Raw genomic sequence first — 24995 nt, 5'->3', positions numbered from 1 at the left:
TTCCTGTTGACATTAATTATATGAACAAGTTCCAAAGGCTTGTGGATGGTTAATTTATTCAATTAGGATCTTTGTCTATATCAGAAAGGAGAAAAATACACTTAAGTTCTGTCCTTAACAAAATGTAGTACATTAACCAAACCAATGATATTTGGGAGGGGGGTGGTAATCTAATAAGATAGCTTAAATATCTATACAAGGGGAGACAGTCTGAGTACTATGTATATAAAACATACAGTATATTTTGTTCTTATTGAAGGGAGAATGTGAATTCAAAAACACACTTGTTAAAATGGACGTACATAAATAACTATGATAGCAGCAAACTGTCCTATATAAAGCTGTTATAGAATAGATATGTCTGGACAAATAATAAAATTTCATTTATTAAAGTTACCATTCAAAACATATGAAAGAAACAAATTTAACTTACTGACACAAGAAATAAGATCATTAAATCTTTCCTTAGGAAAAATAGGATTCTCCAGCCCTCGGAAATAGAGCTTCAGTACTCCAGCAACTGAGTTAATATCATGGTTACTTTGGTCATCTGCCAAAGGATTTTCACCTACAAAAATAAATCAGATTAAATACTTACAGGCCTTCGAACTTGACAGCCTTCTTTTATATAAGATTCTGAGCTGTACTATATTGGTCATCCTGAAATTAGAATGAATGTAGCAAGAACTAAAATATTGCTCAAATATATATCTTTCCCATTGGGATATGAACTTAGATTTCTAATTATAATACAATATAGAGCAGGGGTGACTTCCGGATGGCAAGGCGTCGCTGGAGGCAGCCATTTTTAGGCTGTCAGCCCCGCGGCTCCGTAGAGCCGCCGAAAACAGCGCCGATCAGCTGTTTCGGTGGCTCGGAAGCCCCCTCCTCGGGAGAAGAGGAGGGGGCGAGCGCCCAGGTAGGGGTAGAGCTCTCCAGGGCCGCCAGAACTTAAAGTTTTGGCGGCTGAAGGATTGAGCCTCCCTGAAGCCTGGGCATGCTCCGGACTGCGAGGCGCTTCTCCTCCGGGCTTTTTGGAGCAGAACAGGGTGTCCGCAACCATCCCTGCTAGCAAGAAAGAACTTTGGAGAACGAGGATGCAGGCAGAGCGATACAGGAGATTCAGGTGAAAGTGGTCTTTTGATCTTTAACTCAATGGACTTTGCTGAGCTTGAAAGTGGAAGTGCGTAGCAGACAATAGTGGGTGAAAATGGCGGCTATATCTTCTAAAGTTCCTGCTCTGGTGCAGCAGTCTTCGTTGCAAGCCTTATTGCCCCCTGCACCCGTATTTGCATCAGCCCTTACAGTTAAAGATTTGCAGAATGTGATGCAAGAGATTATGGAAAAGCAATTGCAACAATTTGCTGAGATAATGGATAAAAAGCTGGAGGAGAGGTTAACAGAAAAACTAGCTGAGGTTATGGATGAAAAGATTACAGAGAAACTAATAGAAATAAGAGCAGACATCTTATCTGCATTTCAAGGCATGGCTATATGTATTGAGAATTTGGATGAAAGAGTGGAAGATCTCAGTCAAAATAATACTAGATTGGAGGTAAAAATGACAGAAACCAAAAATGTGGTGGAGAAAACTGATTGTGATTTGACCTTGGTACAGTATCATCAGATGGAGTTTGCCGTGAGAATCAGAGGCTTAAAAGAAGATTCTAAAGAAAATTTGAAGAAAATAGTTTCTGAGGCTCTGGAAGGGGTGCTGGGGCGACCAGCAGATGAAATAATGGAAGATATAGATAAAATTTTCCGTGTTAATTCGTGGATTGCAAGACAAAGGAAATTACCCAGAGATGTGGTGGTTTATTTTACAAAGAGAGTGATTAGAAATGAGGTTATTCAAGCCTCCTACAATACTGAATTTGTAATTGCTGAGCAAGAAGTCTTGATTTTAAAAGAGATCCCTCCAAGAATTTTAAGTAGAAGGAAGGAATTTGCTTTTTTGACACAAGAATTAAGACGACGTGATATTAAGTTCAGATGGGAGATACCAGTGGGTATGGTGGTGACTTATGAAGGTATGAGGCATCGTCTTACTACGGTGATTCAGGCACGTGATTTTTATAGTAATGTCTTAAAAGCAGCCCCCATACCACTTTTGGAATCTACAAAGAAGAAAGGTGTGAGAGAGTCTCAACGACACAGAGAGAATCTACAAGGTGCTGAAGGAACAATGAAGACAGATGAGAAAGTTACAGGAGTGGATCAAATTTCAGTGTCACTGGAGGAGGCCAGAAATTGGAGGAGGCGTGCTGCTTCTAGACAAATGAGACGAGCCTGAAGATTTAGTTGTAGAACTGAAGGAGATAATAATGCAATAAGGATCATAAAAGGTGGTTTTAGAAGAGTAAACGGGAATTGAAATTGTTAAAAGGGTTAAATATTTGGGGATATATTTTTCACCCTCAAATGTAGAGTTATATAAAATAATTATGTTTTGTAATATTTTATGTTGTTTTAATTTTAAGATAATCATGAAAACTTAATTGGGAAGAATTGTAGTAGTGCTTACTGAAATTTTGAAGGTTATGATTTGCTATTTGGTTGGTATGTATATCTATTGTGTGATAAGAAGGCAGATAATGTGTTTAAGGTATATATTTTATGACATGCTCTGTTGCGAGTTTGGGAAAAAGTATAGATGAAAGTTAATTTGTAAGCTACTTTTATGGGCAATAATGAAACACGTAATAGAAAATATAAAAATGATGTGATTACATAAAAAAAATTAAGTTTGGAAAGTAATGTATGGTACTTGAAGTTGTATAATATATTAAGAGAAGGAAAGATTGTATAAACTTGGTTTTAGTATGGAAAATTAAAGACCAGGTGGAAAGAAAAATAGAAAATTGTTTTTTTAATGATTGATGTAAATTTGTTTTGTCTGTAATTGTTTTTATTGGGTATTTTTATTGACACTATTGTTGTGGATATCAAGCGGATGTTGAATTTAACTACGGCAGTAAGACTTTTAGTAGGGCAATATTGGAAGAAGGAAGAACTGCCGATTATAGAAGAATGGACTGTAAAAGTTCCCAACTTGGAGGATATAGCAAAGACTTTAGTGTACTTGAAAGACTATTTGCAACAGAGAGATACTGTGGAGTAAATATGGGACTAAAAAGTATTATCCAGCATTTGAATAATTATTGATGTGATATTTATACTGTTTGGAGTTAATTTATATGAGTTAAAGTGCGATAGTTTTAATAGTTTATGATTGTTTGCATAAGGAGATTATGATTGTTTGTATTCTTATACCCTGTACTTAGCTCTGGGAAGTCGGGGAGGGGGGAGGGGGGAGGGTGGGGTTGGGAAGGGTTGGGGAGTGGGAAGGGGGTGGGGTAGAGGGGAGGGGGTTGGGAGGGGTTTTGTTTTGTTTTGTTAAAGATAAAATGTACTGTAAAACTTTTCAATAAAAAAAAATAGCAGGGGTGTCAAACTGCCGGCCTACGGGCTGGATGCATCACGCCAAAACCGTGCCCACCCCATTGCCGGGAAAAAGTTGTGATACGTCACATGTCACATGATGTCACGAGTTTGACACCTGTGATATAGAGTATAGAGCCTCTTTTGTAATGTTTTTTTAAAAATAATAGGTCACGATCTGGCCTCTGGAGGCACATGAAAGCGTCCCCTGGCTTCAGTTCCATTCTCTGTTGCAGAGAACAGAGGCCTAAAGTATCATGAGATCACGCGAGACATCTCACCCCACTGATCCTGTGTGATCTTGTGTTACTTTAGGCCTCCATTCTCTGCAAATGCACCGAAGGCCTGGATCAGCCAAAAAAGCGAAGGATCTTGATCTTCGCAGGGTGAGTATTGAAGGCCTGGTGCCTAGGGAGACCTGGGGATGGGGTGGGGAGGGATTGTATAACCAGGGTGAATGTTGCAGAGCCTCTGCAGTTGCTCGTAAGGGTGAATGACTGCCGTGGTGCTATAATATACATAATTTTGGGACTTGCTCGTAAGCACTAGGGGCGCTTATCGCTTAACTTTGAACGAGTGTTAAGTGAATGCTCATAACTCAGGGATTACCTATATTCCTGAGAAGCTGAGGACTGCATTGGTTAAATATATTGATTTTCATTACTATACAAATATTGATGTATTTAAGTCCACATTTTCTTTGAGATGAAAAAAGTAATTTAAAAAATTTAAAACGAAAACAGAACACAACCAGATGGCCCTGAGGTAGATGGGGGAAGAAGCAGAGAAGGAAGAACCTGCCTATTTAAAAATAACAAAAAATTCAGGAGTTAGCCACCTCTCTTAAGTAATAGTTGTGGCTACCATATCTGGGCTGCAATAATGTGGTTGGTAACAAAATGACAGCAGAGCTACACTGAACTCTTTTTGCTGTCATTTAGATCTTATGAAGTTCAAAGATGGTAGCCTTACCTCCAAAGCAAAAATCCAAAGCTATCTAAGCTTTAAAAGATCAATTATGCTAATTTCTTTGTTTTTCTATTCTCAATGAATAAAAGTTCCCTCCCTTTCATAATAATAATTTAGGAAAAGAACTTCTATGGTATGATGGTACATATGAACAGGAAAAATGATAAATCACCTCTTTCAAATGAATTTTTAATATCATTGACCTCCACCTGGGAGCCCGACACCCTGAAAATGCCCTGATGTTGAAGACCTGAAAAATAATAACAGAGCAATATATAAAATTGAACATAATGTTTCAAATGAGCAAAAATACTAGCATCTTAGTCCTTTTTATCACATTTATATATAACTTTCTACAGAGATTCATCAAAGTAGCTTACTGCATTTTGAAATGCAATGCTAACAAAGCAAGAATTCCTTTTCTTGCTTGATCCCGGCCTCTCTTCGTTCCTTTGCTCCATGGCTTGATACCTTCCAATTAATCCTTTCTTATTGCTGTCTGAATTGATATTCTGCCCTTTCTCTTTTAGTTTTCAACAGGGAAGTTCTTTCATTCAAGACTAAAGTTTCAATATTCTTCCTAACTGTAATTGGGAAAGGATTAGAACATGCCAGAAAAAAGCATCATGATTATTAAGCACAATAGTCTTTAAAAAAGTGGGATTAAATTAAAAACTATTTTAGAACTCACCATACAAATTGATAAATCGGATACAGCTTTCTACAATGAGGGGAATTACTTGTCCTGAGTCCTGGTGAGGGGAAAAATAATCCAAATAGTTTGAAAATTGTATGAGAAAAATAGCACTTAATTATCATTAGGATACAGTGGCATCTTTATAGTATCAGACATATAACACTCTATACATCCAAATATCTTTAGAATGATATCTATACCATATCTATACCATAAAACAAGCTCTTGAGCTAATTGTGTTTTTTTCAGTTTGGCCAGGAAGCAAACAACAATGCCCAGTGTCCATAACCAATGCTGTACATTTCTATTGATGGTAGTTAGCAAGTCCTGTTTAAGAAGTCTGGTAGGTGCAATAATAATGGAAGCCACATTGAAAGTAATACATCTTGCCTGCTAGAGTGCTGCTGTTATTGGCTTTAATAAATCTTAGCTTATTTATTTAAAAGCTAGGCAATTTTTCATTCTTCATCTCCTGTTCCTCTTTTGATTTGTTTAAAGCATTTTATTATTTGAGGGAACACAATTTCCTATTACAACAGAACTGATAAAATGATATTTAATGTCTGATTATTAAAAAAGATCTGACTTCAAGATCATATTTAGAATAAAGAAGAACTGAATTATAATATAGAAGGAAAAAGATGATGCAAACTTAGAGGCACAGTGCATAATCTTGCTCCAATAACCCAAGGTTATTAAACTGACACCCTTATGCCTAAACTGCTTTTATAGATTATATAATAAATCTGGCTATTTATGTTTGTGTAACTAGGTGTAACTAGTCCAGAATTGTGGGTTCAGGGACCAATGCCTCACCTTCTTCCTTTGTCACAAATACATGGCCATCAAATTGTTCAAGAGGAAATGCCTGGCCAGCAAAATATAATGGAAAGCTTGTTCAAATATATAAACCATATTAGTTGTTTACCAGCTAATATCTGCACAGAATGCAAATCAGATGAAAGGGGCACAAGGAATGTAGAAATTAAAATGAATGGATTATTAATGTACTTCTACAGCTCAGTGAAAATCTTGGTTTTCACATTAACATACTTCAGTGTCCATCATTCTACAGGTATTTGACCAGTTTTATGGAAAAAATACAAATCAAAATAAATTTCCAGGGTTATAATGTAATGCAATACTTTGAAATAACCCTTGACCATCTCATCACAAGTGGAAGTGAAGAGAGTCATGGCTAGGAGATGCTTCTCTGCTGCACCTCCTATTTTATGGAACCACCATTTGGTATGCCCTGATCCTGGAAGGTTCTCAGAAGTTGTTTGAAATACAGAGCTCTTCCCCAGGGCTTTAAAAAATTAACAAGAAAGCACTGTTGGAATTCCTAATTTTTACTAGAATATCATTAATTTTTTCTCCAAAGAATGATAGGTAAAGGTAAAGGTTCCCCCGCACATGTGTGCTAGTCATTTCCGACTCTAGGGGCCGGTGCTCATCTCCGTTTCAAAGCTGAAGTGCCAGCGCTTGTCGAAGGACGTCTCTGTGGTCATGTGGTCAGCATGACTAGATGCCAAAGGCGCACGGAACGCTGTTACCTTCCCACTGTGGTGGTCCCTATTTTTCTACTTGCATTTTTACGTGCTTTCGAACTGCTAGGTTGGCAGAAGCTGGGACGAGTAACAGGCGCTCACTCTGTTATGCGGCACTCGGGATTTGACCCGCCAAACTAATGACCTTCTGATCGACAGGCTCAGTGTCCTGACCCACTGAGTCACCGCATCCCTTTTAAAGAATGATAGCTCCAGTTTATTACACTCTTAATACAAAGGCACTCCTGTTTCCATGATGACTATCTGAAGGAATCCTGCAATCAGTCATCAGATGCTATTAGGAAAGCAATAGTTCTTTTTCTTTTCTACCAGATAGTTTTGTCACTTAATATTCAAGAGCATTCTTGAATTTGAATGAGGTCAGAATGATACTAATTTCTCTGCATTACAAATCCAAATTCATGTCATTATGATAGGTGGGCAGGGACATTTTTTCAAAAGTAGGAATTTACCAGCATGCAGAATTCTTTATAAATCATGGCTGAATCACCAGTGAAACTGACAAGTTTCACTTCCAAACACAGTATTTTATTGTTCTCACAGAAATGAAAGAAAACTATTTATTTTCTAGGAAAAAAAGTATAAAGTATAATATACTTATTGACGTTATTTCAGTAAGAATTAAACAGTTCATGTAGGACAAATTCTTTTCCTCTATGGTTCTCTTATTCTTTCCCATAATATGCAATGGGAACAAGTAAAAAACTAAACCAACACCCATTCTGAATATATCATGTCAACATGGGATAGAATTATCACAGCTTTTTGGTATCATATGTATTTTGGTCTTTAGTTTATTTCTTTTAAATGTATCATTTCTATTTGTCCTTTAAAGCACTCAAGATAGTTAATAAAATGAAGCAAAAGAAAAAGAAAAGTACACATAGGTAATCTCTGAATTGATTCAAAATCAGAATTTCATTGTCCAGTAAACCTGAGGTTCTTCCACCTTGTAATTCCCTTTCATCCTCCTGGCCAGTTGAGACAGGAACGTTCTCCCCTCCCACCCCCTCTTTCTCTCCCACATCAGTATATTGCAACAAAATAATTAGAAAATCAATTATTATGTTCCAAGATGCTATACATTGGGTAACAGAAAACCAGTGAGGTCTTGTCAAGCCCCACAAATTTGGATAAAATCAAGAACCAAGTATCACACAGATTTTCAGTAAGATGTCTTTAATACTAGGCTGGCGTAAATACAAAAAAAGATCTGACTCTCATTTATACTGAGTTAATTAAGGTGAAATCTCTTTGAAGCATTGGAAATGCTTCTTTCTAGTTTTTTTTCCTGCCTGGGGTAAATTGCTGTTTATCAGATAAGTTGTCAACTGATTCACTTGATATCTGTTTTTTTCAACTTTCTCTGCCATTCCTTTCCCAGCCTTCCCTCTCGCATGTATAGTGGTTAATATGTTAGACTAAAACCAGGATATCCAGGTCATCAGCCTTAGTTTTAGAAACTCCCTCAAAGCCTTTGTGCTTTTCACTCTTTCACAATCCAACCTACTTAGCAAGATTGTTATCATGGGAATAAAACAAAGGAGATCTCCATGTAACCTGCTTTAACCTCTATGAGGAAAAGTGCAATGAAAATCTTTTAAACAAATAAATAAGTAATATGAAACTGAAAAAAAATGCATCCAAGTGAGTTCAACTTGTGAAGCTTGTTTGGTCAGCAAAGTTTTCTGTTAGTGAAATGAGAACTTGAGCAATTTTAGATTTCTTTAACTTTTTTGTTCTGCTTGTAGGAGACAATGGGAAATCACTGAAAAATCACCTCACTATTATGTGAAAGAAGATTGCTGGATTAAAGAGCTCTCATCAATTTTTGACTAAAAATAAGCCAAGCTTCTACCTTTTTGGACCAGAAATAAAAATTAGGGAAGGGTAAGAATTGTCCACCAGCTTCTTCTGGAGGTTGGTTTTATGTCAAATACTTTGTTCTAAAAACTTTTGTTTTCAACAGCAACAATCTGGAGATGAAAGATTTTACTCTATTCTTCCATTGCTCCACTGCTGCAGGAGAAGATAATGTGAGATGTGGGGCTCTGTGTGAGCAGGGGGTTCTCCATTCCATTCTTGAACTGAGAAACCAAGTACTCCTCATGTGACTTGTTTGTGAATTTTGTGAAGTACCCCATGGTTACATTCCAAAAAGAGTTTACCATTTCAGGGGAAGATCTATCCATCTTAAGAGTGTAATAGATACTCTTGATAAGCTATCAAATTCTACAAGTTTAACTTTAAGGAACATTTTATACAAAATATGTTATACTTGTCACTATATTTCCTGACAAATTTGTGGAAAATGTATTCACCCTTGAAAATATCTTGGCAATGGTAATGAATGATGCTAAAAATAGAGTTTATGAATGTCTTTGATTTTTAAAAATCCACAGAGGATCTAAATGTAAAGTAAAACTTTTGTTTATTCTTCGGATACAATAAACACTTAAGTGATATTGTAAACTGCTTTCATAGACAGTCTTCCTCTCCCCATTATAGGGTTTTTACAGGTGAATATAAGTAGGTCGTAACAAGTGTGTCGTTGCATGTGTTCATTTCTTGTAATGTAATTGCTGTCTCTATATCTCTTGTTGAATAAAGTGGACATTATAAATATACTAGATGAAGAATATTTGAGCCATTAAAAAGCTAAAAGATACTTGCATACTTTTCTCATTGCTGAATTCAAACAGTTCCCAATAATTGGTAATAAAAAAAATCAGACAAAACAATGTTAATCAGTTCATTAGCACTATACCTGATGTCTGGTCTGTGAGTTCCTTCGTCCTCTGCTGTAAAATGCAATTAGAAATAAAGTACATAAGAACAGGATGAAGAATGTAAGTATAAAAGTCACAAAGTGTAGATATTCCTGAAGCTTAGAATAATGTGGAAAAAAATACTGGGTTCTTAGAACCAGAGTAGCATAATAATGATTGGATGTAATGTTCCCTGTGAATTTAATGACATTATAAGAACATACGTATGATATATGTACATATTGGCTTCCCTTGTTTTATTTTAGGGTTTATGCTCTCTGAAAACTTGATATAAAACAATCAGCATAAAGCAAGACACTTAACCAATGCAAAGAAGGAAATTACAGAGAATGGGGTCAAATTCTGTAATCCAAATGTATTGACAAATGTGTACCTAAAATTTTAGAGCCTTATTCTCAAGCATTATTTTGCTAGAAGATATTTTCTTCCTTGTCTTATGTTCTATGTATAGTGAAAATATTTTCTTAATCTTTTCTAGTTTCTAATGTGGATAGTTATCATGGCAAAGAGAATCACAGCATTACAAGTTTTATAAACATTCTTTGTTGTGTTGCACACAGCAATTTGTCCATATTAAAAACTCAGCCTAAGGCTGAGAATTCTTCACCAGCATGGAAGAACTTTTCATTTTGGGTAAATGGGTTGAATAAGATAATGATGGCCATGTTGAGTTTAATAGTAGCAGTTGCAGATATAGAGGTAATGGGAGGAAGGGTTTATGAGTAAAACAATCACACAATGCATGAGTAAAAGGTTTGATAGGTTTTGGGCAGTGATTTTGATAGGAAGAAGTCTTTGGTGTAAATCAATTATAGTAGCATAAATCTCATAATAGCATTAAAAAATAAAGCACAATTGCATTAAAAATAACTTGCATAAATGAGAAAATGTAGCATAAATGATAGCCCTTCAATGGATTGATCATGCTAATATAGCTCAATTATTATTTTTATTATTCCTCATGTGCTATGCATGTATATGTGCATATTTTTTAGAATAGAATAGAGCTGGAAGGGACCTTGGAGGTCTTCATTCCAGCTGATCGGCGCTTCTTCTGGGCTCAGAGAAGCACCAGGATCAGCGCCGAGCTCAAGCTGGAGCCTGGTGCTGATCCTGGTGCTTCCGCTGAGCCCTGACAGCCCTGTAGCTCCAGCCATCTCTCGCTCAGGCTTGTGTGGTGCTGCCACCAGTTCAGCTCATTCCCCTCCCCCGCTACTTTTCTAGGATGGTCGCGTACCACCTGTTAGGTGCCAATGTACCACAGGTGGTACCCATACCACTGGTTGAAAAGCCCTGTTCTAGTCCAGCTCCCTGCTAAAGCAGGAGAACTTATACCGTCTCAAGTGACTGTGTAGCCTCTTTTTAAAAATCTCCAGTGATGGAGTGCCCACGATTTCTGGTGGCAAGCTATTCCACTGGTTAATTGTCCTCACTGTCAGGAAGTTTCTCCTTAATTCCAGGTTGCTTCTCTCTTTAATTAGTTTCCAACCATTGTTTCTTGTCCTGTCCTTTAGTGCTTTGGTGAATAAGATGACCCCCTCTACTTGGTGGCAGCCCTTCAAATACTGGAATACTTCTATCACGTCTCCCCTATTTCTTCTTTTCTTTAGACTAGCCAAACCCAAGTCCTGCAGCTGTTCTTCATATGTTTTAGTCTCCAGGCCTTTGATCATCTTAGTTGCTCTTCTCTAAAAAATTTTCAAACTCTCAACATCTTTTTTGTGATATGACCAAAATTGGCTGCAGTATTCCAGGTGTGTTCTTACTAGGGTTTTATAAAGCGGTACTAATATCTCGCTTGATCTTGATTCTATGCCTCTGTTTATACAACCCAGGATTGTATTAGCTTTTTTGACTGCTGCTGCATATTGCTGGGTCATAGTTAAGTGATCGTCCACTAGTGTTCCAGAATATTCTGTATTGATTAATTAAGACCATGTTTGAGCACAGTCATTTTAACTAGAAGTACTGACTTAACCAATAAAGTGAGTTAGCAGTTACTGAATACTTAGTTCATTTCTAGTTTTATCCATCCAGAAATTTAGCAGAGAGGGGAGGAGTAAAAGTAATCAGTTATGTAGAAAAAGGAAAATAAGAATTTCACAAATATTAAGATTTATTTATTTATTTACTTAGAGCTGTGGTGGCACAGTGGTTAGAATATAGTATTGCAGGCTAATTCTGCCAATTGCCAGCAGTTCGATCCTGATTGGCTCAAGGTTGACTCAACCTTCCAGCCTTCTGAGGTCGGTAAAATGAGGACCCAGATTGTTGGGGGTAATATGCTAACTCTGTAAACTGTTTAGAGAGGGCTATAAAGCACTGTGAAGTGGTATATAAGTCTACATGCTCTTGCTATTATTACATTACCTTCTTTTGTAAAATTTATTATAAGTTTAAGTCTTATATCTTTTTTCTAAGCACAATGAATCTTAAGAATACTGTTATTTTGTGAATTATATATCAAAATTACGTATGTTTATATCACCACACATAACTGCAACCCTCACAATTCTTTCCCAAAGATAAGATTAGGAGGCAGTGGTAAGTTGTGTGTAGTTACCTAAGCAGAATGCCTTACACTTCCCAAGTCAATGCTTGGGAAGAACACTGGGCCACCCAAAAGATGGACATTTTCACCAGATAACCCTATGCAATTTATTCACCTAGACCTTCCCTTCTGTAGACCTTCTCTTCAATGAATTCTGAAGTGATACCCTATATATTCATTATATTAAACAATGAACTTTGATTGGGAGGTGGCTTCCTTCCTTAGAAAGCCAAAGAAATCTGTCACTGATACATTGATGTGGACACAGAAGAGAGAAGAAATCAATGTATGTACTGACCACAGTGGTTAGAATTCTGATACTGGTGGTGACAAATATCTACCATCAGTGTATGCATAAGCAAGCCACTAAAAAGATATTTTGAAGAAGGGCCACAATTTTTCTTTCCTGGGGAGGGCATTGAGACCCATTGGGAAATTATTGGAGATGTGATTATAATCTGGAGGTTTAGTGTCCTATTCTTAAAGTTTGTTTCTTGTTTAAAAGAGGGATATATTAAGCTTTTCTGAAACATAATGCTCCTATTTTATAGCTTTCCATAAAATAAACTTTATGAGAGTATATTTAACAACTTACCTTGTAGTCATATATTCTGCCCTATGACCTAAATGATAAGAGAAACATAATCTGAAAACCAAAGGAACCAGAAGTATCTTTCTTTTATAAATGTACAACACATATGCTAACCAGATTTTCAGTCCTCAATTATTTATAACGTAATTGTTCACATTTATTTCACAAGACTTATGCTTACATACAAGAAAAATAGTTTCCTGTTACTACGGAGAGTTTTAAAATGTTCAGGAAGAAAATATTTTTCCTTATGCAAGTAAAGAATATTCATGCTATTAACTTAAGCAAAACAAAATTTGAACCAGTCTGGGCATGCATACATAATGAATTATTCACAGAAAGAGAAAAGCTTGCCAGTATGCTTTGGGGAATGAACTTATAGCCAACATTCATAAGTTAAAAATAGTTTAGGATGTAGCTATACTTAAAAAATTAAATATTTAATGATGCTACAAAAAGATATATGACTTTGTGTTAAATAATAAAAATATCTGGTACATATGAGCCCAATAATGTTCTATATATCCTTTATACATTTCAATTATGTATACTGTATTTTCCGGCATATAAGACAACTGGGCGTATAAGACGACCTGTTAAATTATAGGGTTTGGGCTATACTCGCTGTATAAGACTACCCCTCTTCCAACACACACCAAATAAAAATTAAAAAACATCAGATTTGATTTTAATATGGTAATTTTAATTCAAATGCTAATGCTAATGCTAATGCTAATGCTAATGCTAATAATAATAATAATAATAATAATAATAATAATAATAATAATAATAATAATAATAATAATAATTTTATTTGTATACCACCCTTCTCCCGAAGGACTCAGGGCGGTGAACAGGGCAAACATATAAAAATACAAAGATACAAAAGTTGAAAAAGAATTAAACACAATGCCCAAGCTAAAACAATAAATAGATATATTAAAACCAACAATAAAATCCCAACCCATCCCCCATCAGGCCAGGCCGGCTTGTTCGAACAAGTGAGTCTTCAGATCGTGTTGGAAGGAGCGAAGGTCGGGCGCCATCCGGAGCTCAACCGGCAACCGATTCCATAAATCCAGGGCGCCCACAGAGAAGGACCTCCCCCTGGGGGCCACCAGACGACATTCTCTGACCAGTGGCACCCTGAGGAGGCCCTCTCTGTGGGAACGCACAGGGCAGAGGGAAGTTGATGCCGGCAGCAGGTGATCCCTGAGGTACTCCAGACCCATGCCATGTAGGGCCCTGAAAACCATTACCAGTACCTTGAATCTCACTTGGAAGACAACTGGGAGCCAATGCAGCTCACGGAGCAGAGGTGTAACATGGGAGTATCGGGAGACTCCCAACACAACTCTCGCGGCTGCATTCTGTACCAGTTGGAGCCTCCGAGTGGTCCTCAAGGGCAGCCCCATGTAGAGAGCGTTGCAGTAGTCTAAACGAGAGGTCACGAGCGCATGAGTGACCGTACGCAGGGCATCCCGGTCTAGATAGGGCCGCAACTGGCGCACCAGGCGAACCTGGGCGAGGGCCCCCCTAGTCACAGCCACTATGTGATCTTCCAAAGTAAGCCGTGAATCTAGGAGGACTCCCAAGTTGCAAGCCCTATCTACAGGGGGTAATAGCTCACCCCCCATAGAAAGAGATGGAATATTCTGAATATCCCGGGATGCCGGTATGTACAGCCACTCAGTCTTGTCGGGGTTGAGTTGAAGTCTGTTCCTCCCCATCCAGACCCGAACTGCTTCCAGGCAACGGGACATCACGTCGAGGGCATCACTGGGGTGGTTTGGGGTCGAAATAAAAAGCTGGGTATCATCAGCGTACATGCAGGTGCTTAGTAGGAAAACTGTCACTTATAAACATAAGGCTGTTTGTCATCAAACATGTAAACATAAAACAGTGCAAGTGGATTAAACTTTAATAATAATAATAATAATAATAATAATAATAATAATAATAATAATAATAATAATAATAATAAGAAGAAGAAGAAGAAGAAGAAGAAGTTGGAAGGGACCTTGGAGGTCATCTAGTCCAACCCCCTGCTAAGGCAGGAAACCCTATACCATTTCAGACAAATGGCTGTCCAGTCTCTTCTTAAAAACTTCCAGTGTTGGAGCATTCACCACTTCTGGAGGCAGGTTGTTCCACTGGTTAATTGTTCTAACTGTCAGGAAGTTTCTCCTTAGTTCTAGGTTGCTTCTCTCCTTGACTAGTTTCCATCCATTGCTTCTTGTCCTGCTTTCAGGTGTTTTGGAGAATAGCTTGGCTCCCTCTTCTTTGTGGCAGCCCCTGAGATATTGGATCACTGCTATCATGTCACCCCTCACCCTTCTCTTCGTTAAACTACACATACCCAATTCCAGCAACCGTTCCCTATTTTCCTAATTCACTTTTTCACTTTTCCTAATTCACTCTAAAGCTTTCCCTGCTCAGAGCCTTAAGTAACACAAGCTGCCTGCAATTAGTGCAGGTTCGCATCCCACCAGGCTCAAGGTTGACTCAGCTTTCCATCCTTCCAAGGTAGGTAAAATGAGGACCCAGATTGTTGGGGGCAATAAGCTGACTTTGTAATAATGCTGCTTGGGGGGTGGTGAAAGCCCTAATAAGCAGGCATATACATAGAATGAAGGCTATTGCTAAGCACATTGATTTGTGCTTTAAATTGTAAGCCACCCTGAGTCTTCGGAGAAGGGCAGAATATAAATGGGATTTTAAAAAAAAACACCAAATGGGAGATCCGCTCCAGGTTTTCCAGCCAGCCCGCCCAGTTCCTGAGTCAAATGTGTCCTTAGAGCTAAGCAGCTGCTCTGACTGCTACCTTCCCCACCTGCCTTTCAAGTTGGGATATACTACAGCTGCTCTTCAACTTTAGAAGGAAAGACGCCCAGACCCCAACCTGTAAAAAATCACAGACTGCAGCTTCTTCTCCAATTGGTCCCGCTTTCCCTGCGCAGACTAAATGGGAGATCCGCTCCAGGTTTTCCAGCCAGCCCTGTCCCTAAATTTTCAGCGTATAAGACGACCCCTGACTTTTGAGAAGATTTTCATGGGTTAAAAAGTTGTCTTATACGCCGGAAAATACGGTAACTTAGCAATACTGCAAAAGTCCCTCTGAATAAATGGAGGTTGTACACAAAATGTCAGTCATGGATAATTTGTAGATATTAAGACAAAAAAGAAAAAATAAATTTCTAATATAGTAGTTTACCAAATAAGAAATCAGGGATCCAAATTGTATTTAATAAACATAATTATGGCTATTTCATGGGAAAAGAATTCAGAACTTGGTTTAATTCTTATAAATGCTGGCACTTCTGCAAACAGACCATATACATTAATATATGTAACTTAATTTAGTTATAGTTAACCTGAAACATAACTATTCTGTTATTCAGCACTACCCATATAAGTCCTATAACAGCACAAATTGCTGTTTTTCATAAATGATTACTTAGATTTTGTTTCACAACACAATTTCCATAAAGATAACTCTGGTTGTGTAAAAGGAAAAAAAAGAAAAACAATCATATATAGTATGGTCCAATGAACTGGTCTTAAAAGCAGAAATTTAATTTTTAAAAAATTCATATAAACTGATCTTAATAGCAAGTATCCCTGTACAGACATCATAACACATCGGCAGACAATACAGTTAAATATTGAATTATGTGGGTATTAGAAATTTTCTGTTAAACTTGATTTTTACACATCTGGAACAGCATGATTAAAAATCCCATTTAAAATATGAAAGAGATTTTCTGTGATTCATGACTATGCATGAAATCCCACTGTTTGAAGAATTACTCTGCTGGAACACATTTGGAATGAAAGATGTGCTTTCTCAGTAATATAATGAACAAAGTGGCAGCACCATGCTTTCGCCCAGAAAGTTTATAATGAATTCTACTCATTATGAGGCACTGTTTGAGCCTTCAGGGATGCAGAAGATGCAAAGTATTGTTGTTAAGAGAGAAATATTTTGATTCTTAGGAATTATAATGTAAAACAATTCACACAGTAAATTGGACACTAAATGGACACTTGCACAGTCGATTGGCTAATTCTGCCAAAAAAAATTTTTTCTATCTCCTCCTGCCTATTAGTTTAATACCTTTATTGCAATAATTATTAATTGGTTTATTAAGAAAAATGTAAAGATTCAATAAATAAAAAAACAAGATTAGTTTTATTTTGTGTTTGTGGTTTGGGATGTTTTTCCCTTATCGAAGTGAATACTGTTTGCTATGTTATGAGACACCATTTGCAAGCAATATTAAATCATAATATGACTTTTCGTTTACTTCCCCTTGGTTTAGCATGATCCCTTATTGAAGAGGAATCATAGTTTACAAACTATAAAACATGAGCTTATGCATCATGCTAAACCCCCAAACAAGCAGAACTATATTACCACTTAGCGTAACAAATAAATTGGACACAAATTAGAAGCTTGGGAAGTTTTGAAAAGTGAGATAATGAAAGGCCAGTCTAGCACAATACCAACGAAGAGGAAAAATAACAGCTCTCAAAAGAAACCAGCGTGGCTGCATAAAGAAGTCTCTGACAAATTGAAAGATAAAAAGGACAAGTATAGAAAGTGGAAAGAAGGGCACATAACTAAGTGAGAATATCGGCAAATAGCCCGTGCCTGCAAAGATGAAGTGAGGAAAGCTAAGGCTCAAAATGAACTAAGGCTTGCGACCGAAGTCAACAATAACAAAAAAAGCTTCTTTCAACATGTAAAAAACAAGAAAAAAAGAAAAGGAAATGATTGGTCCATTATTGGGTGAAAGTGGCAAGAAAGGGACAAGCAACAGGGAAAAAGCAGAACTATTTAACTCGTTTTTTGCATCTGTCTTTACACAAAGGGAAAAAACAGACTAACCTATCAAAAATAGTGCCATAAAAAACAGAATAGAAAGACAAGTTAAGATAGGCAAGAAAATGGTAAGTGAGCACCTGTCTAGTCTTGTTGTTGTTGTTAGCTGTGAAGTTGTGTCCGACCCATCGTGACCCTATGGACAATGTTCCTCCAGGCCTTCCTGTCCTCTACCTTCTTCTGGAGTCCATTTAAGCTCACACCTACTGCTTTAGTGACTCCATCCAGCCACCTCATTCTCTGTCGTCCCTTTCTTCTATTGCCCTCAATCTTCCCCAGCATTAGGCTCTTCTCCAGTGAGTCCTTCCTTCTCATTAGGTGGCCAAAGTATTTGAGTTTTAGCTTCAGGATCTGGCCTTCTAAAGAGCAGTCAGCATTGATCTCCTCTAGGACTGACCGGTTTCATCGCCTTGCAGTCCAAGGGAATCGCAGGAGTCTTCTCCAGCACCATAGTTCAAAGGCCTCAATTCTTTGGTGCTCAGCCTTTCTTACGGTCCAAATTTCACTGCCATACATTGCAACTGGGAAGACCATAGCCTTGACTATACGCACTTTTGTTGACAGGGTGATGTCTCTGCTTTTTAGTGTGCTGTCTAGATTTGCCATGGCTTTCCTGATGAGGAGCAAGCGTCTTTTAATTTCTTGGCTACAGTCCCCATCTGCAGTGATCTTGGAGCCCAGGAAAATGAAATCTGTCACTACCACCATTTCTTCCCCATCTATTTGCCAGGAATTGAGAGGGCCGGATGCCATGATCTTGGTTTTCTTAATGTTAAGTTTCAACCCAAGTTTTGCACTCTCCTTCTTCACCCGCAACAAGAGGCTCTTTAATTCTTCTTCACTTTCTGCCATTAGAGTGGTATCATCTGCATATCTTAGGTTGTTGATATTTCTACCGGCAATCTTAATTCCAACTTTTGATTCATCTAGCCCTGCCTTTCTCATGATGTGCTCTGCATATAAGTTAAATAGGCAGGGCGACAGTATACAGCCTTGCCGGACTCCTTTCCCAATTTTGAACCAATCAGTGGTTCCGTGTCCAGTTCTCACTGTTGCTTCTTGGCCCACATATAGGCTTCTCAAGAGACAAATAAGATGGTCTGGTACTCCCATCTCTTTAAGAACTTGCCACAGTTTGTTATGATCCACACAACCAAAGGCTTTAGCATAGTCAATGAAGCAGAAGTAGATGTTTTTCTGGAACTCCCTAGCTTTCTCCATGATCCAGCGTATGTTGGCAATTTGATCTCTAGTTCCTCCACCTGTCTAGTCTAGACGAGTTCAAATCACCAGGACCAGATGGATTACACCCCAAGGTTCCCTAAGGAACTGGCAGATGTGATCTCAGAACCACTGAACTATATTTTTCAAAGATCCTGGAGCAATGGGGAACTACCAAAGGATTGGAAAAGAGCTGATATAGTTCCCATCTTCAAAAAAGGAAAAAAATGGATCCAGGAAATTACAGACCTATCAGCCTGACCTGAATACCTGGGAAGATTCTGGAAAAGATAATCAAACAAAGAATCAGCGAGCACCTAGAGGCAAACAAAGTCATTACTAAAAGCCAACATGGGTTTGTCAAAAACAGATCATGCCAGACAAATCTTATTGCATTCTTTGACCAAGTGACAAAATTAGTGAATCAGAGGAATGCTGTGGATATAATTTACTTGGACTTCAGTAAGGCATTTGATAAAGTAGATCACAACCTTCTACTTCATAACATAGAAAAATGTGGGTTAGACAGAATCACCACCAGATGGATTTGTAGTTGGCTGACCGGCCGTACTCAGCGTGTGGTCCTCAATGGAACCACATCTACATGGAGGGAAGTATGTAGTGGGGTACCCCAGGGCTGTGTTCTGGGCCCAGTGCTCTTCAACATCTTCATCAATGATTTGGACGAAGGGATAAATGGAGAACTCATCAAATTTGCAGATGACACCAAGCTGGCAGGAATAGCCAACACTCCAGAAGACAGGCTTAAGATACAGGAGGATCTGGACAGACTTGAACACTGGGCGCTATCTAACAAAATGAAATTCAATGGTGAAAAAAGTAAGATTCTACATTTAGGCAAGAAAAACCAAATGCACAGGTATAGTATAGGGGGTACCTTGCTCAATAGTAGTAACTGTGAGAGGGATCTCGGAGTCCTAGTGGACAATCACTAAAATATGAGCCAGCAGTGTGCTGCAGCTGCCAAAAAAGCCAACAAAGTGCTAGGCTACATTAACAGAGGAATAGAATCAAGATCACGTGAAGTATTAATACCACTTTACAATGCTTTGGTAAGGCCACACTTGGAATACTGCATCCAGTTTTGGTCACCACGATGTGAAAAAGATGTTGAGACTCTAGAAAGAGTACAGAGAAGAGCAACAAGGATGATTAGGGGAATGGAGGCTAAAGCATATAAGGAACGGCTGCTGGAATTGGGTATGTCTAGTTTAATCAAGAGAAGGACGAAGGGGGACATGATAGCAGTGTTCCAATATCTCAGGGGCTGCCACAAAGTGGAGGGAGTCAAGCTATTCTCCAAAGCGCCCAAAGGCAGGACAAGAAGCAATGAATGGAAACTAATCAAGGAGAGAAGCAACCTAGAACTAAGGAGAAACCTCCTGACAGTTAGAACAATTAATCAATGGAACAACCTCCCTCCAAAAGCTGTGAATGCTCCAACACTGGAAGTTTTTAAGAAGAGACTGGACAGCCATTTGTCCGAAATGGTATTATTATTATTATTATTATTATTATTATTATTATTATTATTATTATTATTATTATTATTATTATTATTATTATTATTATTATTATTATTATTATTATTATATTGCAATAGTGAATATGCAGCTCAAAGTTGAATTTTTGGATTATTGGTGTTCTCTGAGTTTGCTTTTGATATCTAATAAGAAAGTTCTATGCAGCAGAAAACTATTTTATCTATAATAACTGTCCAAATCCTAATGTTCAATATATGTCTGTAGTATATTTTGAATCATTTACCTTCTCCAAGTGTTTGCTGCAGTGAATCATGTTTTGCCTGAAGCTTCGTGATAAGATTGCTTCCTTCCAAGTACTCTCTGAATTTCTGCAGAGACAGAATCTGTATTTCTTATCTGAATATTTGTAATCAAAATTAGTGGGATTTCAGGGAACAAAACAACTACAATCAGGTCACATTACACAGTAAATAAAACATCCAACATACCATGAAATAAAACTGTTCAGTCTCCTGCTGGTTAGCTCTTCTTTTAGCTATGCTAGGCTTGCTCAGGTAAGTCTCAGAAACTGTTGACTTCACAGACTCAGTCGAACGACTGTGCTGGAAGCATTCAGAAACATCATAGTCTTCAATGGTGACCATATCTTGTATTGTCTGTAAAGTAGCTTCTGTTGTCTTCTTAACCTGGGGTTAACAAGTTCATCAAACATAAAGGCACATCAAAATTTATTTCAGAATGAGAATGGAAAAGGGTTGAATGAAATCAATCCTCTGATAATTCATCTCTGATCGAACTGTAGGATGTGAACATAAGAAATATGAGGTTTCACTAAGTCCTATATATAGACTTCTCTTTTGAATCATCAAAACAAAAACAAAAGCAAATAAATCAAATTATAGCTTTCAAACTATAGCTTGTTTATTTCAATTTATTTCAGAAGTATACTGTATTGCTGTTTCTTGTGAGAATTAAATTCTCTTCAGAGACTGCACTGCAATGAATATCAGACAACATTATTTCTGTCATAGAAAATATGAAAGTGTGGAACAAATAGGGAGTACTTTCAAAGAAAGTAAGAATGGATTATTTCCTGAGAACAACTCTTTAAGAACTAGACTTTTACAGTATAGTGCTGAGATTCAGAGACTTAGGATGAGTTTCTGCTGATATTCTTTCTCATTCTCAGGCAGTTTCCCCTCCTACCCATAGATTGCTAAAATATTCCATTTTGCTCAGTTTTGTAGAACCATTTTTAAATATAAAATAATTTGAAAAGGGAGCTCTCTAGATTCAGATTCTAGATTCAGGCTGAATCTAGATTCTAGATTCAGCCTGGTTAATCACAGATGGCAAATGAAGACCATAGTCTTATGTCCTCTATGTTATCCCATTTTCCTAAAACAGTTAAAATAGCTGAGAAAAGCTGACACACCACTTTTGCATGATGAAGCTGCATTCACTTCAGAATGGTCCATATGATTTCTATACAGCAAAATCACTACTGGAAGAGGAATGCAATTTTAAAAATCTATAATAATAGAGATTTGCAAAATATTTTGGAATCAAATTCTGTGACTCCATTTTAGCAAGTTTATCATTTATATCACTAATAAGCCAAGTGCTGTGGTACTAGAAAAAAGATGACTTGTCCCAAAATCTATTATTTTCTTGTTTTGTATTTATTTTTAGTTTGTACACCCTTGGGACATGGACTTGCCATTTTATTCTTTTTTTTTTTATTGAAGAGTTTTAAAATACAGTTTTCCTTTAAGAATCCCCCCTTCCCCCTCCCTCCTCCCCCCTCCCTACCTCCCCCCCTCCCCCCCTCCCCCCCCGACTTCCCAGAGCTAAATACAAGGTATATATATAAAAAGCAATCATAAACAATCATATACTAACAATTATAAACTCTAAAATCCATCACTCTCTAGCTTATATAAGATAAAACAAATAATAATAATATTGAATATGTATAAAAAAAACACTAAGATAATAAAGAAAGAAAAAAAAACGAAAGAAGACTTATTCAAATGCTACATAAAACTTCTTAACCCTATACTTGTTCTGGATAAAATCAATCCATTTTCTCCATTCCATAATATAGCGTTCTTGCGAATGATCTTTCAAATAGGCCGAAATCTTCGCCATCTCTGCCAGGTCGGAAACCTTTAAAGTCCACTCCTCTATGGTCGGCAGTTCCTCTTTCTTCCAGTATTGGCCTATCAAAAGTCTTGCCGCCGTAATTAAATTCAACATCAACTTGGTGTCCACAACTGTGGCATCTGTAATTATTCCCAACAAAAAAAATTGCGGACAAAACTTTAACCTCTGTTTAAAAATCTTCTGCATATTCCACCAGACTTTTATCCAAAAAGCCTTAACCTTTTTACAAGTCCACCATATGTGAAAATATGTTGCATCTTCATCACCGCACCTCCAACATTTAGGCTGATAATTCGGATACATACTTGCAAGCTTTTTGGGATCTAAATGCCATCTATAAAACATTTTGTAAAAATTCTCTCTTAAATTTTGAGCTTGTGTAAATTTTACGTTCCTCACCGAAATCTTTTCCCACGTGTCCATTGTGATAACTTCCTGGATATTTTGGGCCCATTTTATCATACAATCCTTAACAAGCTCTGTTTCTGAGTCAATCTCTATCAATGCAAGATATATCCGTTTGATATGTGCTGGTCCCTGATTCCTAATTTGCTTTATCAAATTTTCATCAGTCATTGTAAATCCATTTTTCTGGTCTTCTTTCCACCTGGCCCGTAGCTGAGTATATTGAAACCAATTTTGAACACCTTCTCTTCTCGCAAGAGGCTATATGATTTCAAACACCAAACATTTCTTTCCAAACTGAGAATCTCCTTGTACGTAGTCAAATCATGTTTGAAGCCAGCATGTATATTTTCTATTGCGTGTTTTGGAATTGCCCACAATGGTATCTTGCAACTTAACTTATGTCTGTACTTCTTCCAAACTCTCAACAATGCCTGTCTTAAAATATGCACCCTAAACACGTTGTCTACCTTCTTATCATACAACAAATATGCATGCCAGCCAAACAACAAATCGTGGCCCTCAAGGTTTAATAACCTCCCTTGCGTCAAATTAATCCAGTCACTTATTCCTACTAATGCAGCAGCTTCATAATATAATTTAAAATTAGGCAATTTAAGGCCACCTCTCTCACGAGTATCCTGCATAATCTTAAATTTAACTCGTGGTTTTTTCCCTGCCCACACAAATTTATTGATACCTCGCTGCCATTCCTCCAGATTAGAATCTTTCTTAAGAATCGGTATCATTTGAAATAAAAATAAAAATTTAGGCAGGACATTCATTTTTACTGCTGCAAAAAAGACAATTGCAATTTTTTCCAACTCTCCAATTCTTTTTGAATTTTCCCCCATAATTTTTCATAATTATTTTTATATAGCTTTGTATTAGAGGGCGACAAAATCACCCCCAAATATTTAACCCTTTTAACAATCTCAAATCCAGTTAATCCTTCTAAAAGGGCCTTTTGCGATGTTGTCATATTTTTGACCAAAATTTTTGTTTTTTGTACATTAACCTTAAATCCAGAAACCTTCCCATATTGTGTTATTATCTCCATCAGGTCCACAACAGAGTTCTCTGGCTGGGTCACTGTAACAACCAGATCGTCTGCGAATGCTCTCAATCTGTAGTCCTGATCTCCAATTTGAATCCCCTTAATTTTTTCCGAATTCCGAATTTTAACCAATAATATCTCTAATGTTAACACAAATAACAAGGGCGATAACGGACACCCTTGCCTTGTGCCCTTCTCAATATTACATGCTTCTGTCAAGCTATTATTAACTATAATTCGGGCAGTTTGTTTTTGATATAATGCCCTAATCGGTTGTAAAAAATTTTCCCCAAAATCCATTTTATCTAAAACTTTCAACAAAAATTTCCAATTCAATTGATCAAAAGCTTTTTCAGCATCTAAAAAAATTAGCACCGCAGCAATCTGGTTGTTCCTTTCCAAAAACTCTAACACATCAACTATATGCCTCACATTATTTTTCATTTGCCTACCACTAATAAACCCTGTTTGATCCCCATGAATCACCTGTTGCAGAACCCTCATCAGTCTATTAGCCAAAACCTTAGCAAATATCTTGTAATCTGTATTTAAAAGCGATATCGGTCTATAATTTTTAACTTGAGTAACATCTTGGTCTTCCTTCGGAATCAAAGAGATAAAAGCTGTTCTCCAAGACGGTGGCACCTTTCCCCCCCTCTGGATTGTCTGGAACAGTTCCTTTAACGGTTTTATCATTTCTAATTGTAAATTTTTATAATAGGCCGCAGTCAAGCCATCCGTACCTGGTGCTTTATCCACCTTCAATTCCTTAATTGCTATAAAAATTTCTTCTTCTGTGATCAGTTGATTAATCCCTTCTTTTTGTACTTGCGTAAGAACCGGGATGCTAGCATTTTCCAAATATATATCAATGTCCTTTTCATTAATTTTCTCCTTAGCATATAATTTAGAATAAAAATCCACAAAAGCGTCCTTGATAAGGTCCTGTTGAAACACAACCCTTCCTTTATGCTCAATCTTGTCTATATTAGAAGCCCTTTGTTTTTTCCTCAATCTATAAGCTAACCATCTGCCTGGTTTGTTAGCGTTACAAAAAGTGTTATGCCTGGCAAACCGCAGATTGGTTGCCACTTGGTCAGCCATTAATTTATCAAATTGTCCTCTTAACAATTTAATAGCCTCCTT

General features: G+C 37.3%; 1 protein-coding gene across 1 annotated transcript in view; it reads right to left on the bottom strand.

The window, feature by feature from the left end:
- Window positions 1-24995, bottom strand: part of SRGAP1 (SLIT-ROBO Rho GTPase activating protein 1) — a 159806-nt gene that overhangs the window by 19568 nt on the left and 115243 nt on the right. The window contains exons 9-15 of the mRNA XM_081331631.1: window positions 20710-20907; window positions 20505-20589; window positions 12614-12641; window positions 9446-9479; window positions 5102-5162; window positions 4583-4660; window positions 434-568 (exon numbers count right to left, since the gene is read on the bottom strand). Coding sequence (XP_081187757.1) covers window positions 434-568; window positions 4583-4660; window positions 5102-5162; window positions 9446-9479; window positions 12614-12641; window positions 20505-20589; window positions 20710-20907 — 619 coding nt within the window. The remainder of the gene's footprint in view (window positions 1-433; window positions 569-4582; window positions 4661-5101; window positions 5163-9445; window positions 9480-12613; window positions 12642-20504; window positions 20590-20709; window positions 20908-24995) is intronic.

This window comes from Vipera berus (genome assembly GCF_964194415.1).
Source record: "Vipera berus genome assembly, chromosome: 6".
In the NCBI taxonomy this organism is placed as follows: Eukaryota; Metazoa; Chordata; class Lepidosauria; order Squamata; family Viperidae; genus Vipera; species Vipera berus.
Note: the sequence above shows the minus strand (reverse complement) of the source record. Positions and strands in the feature narration are given on the sequence as shown.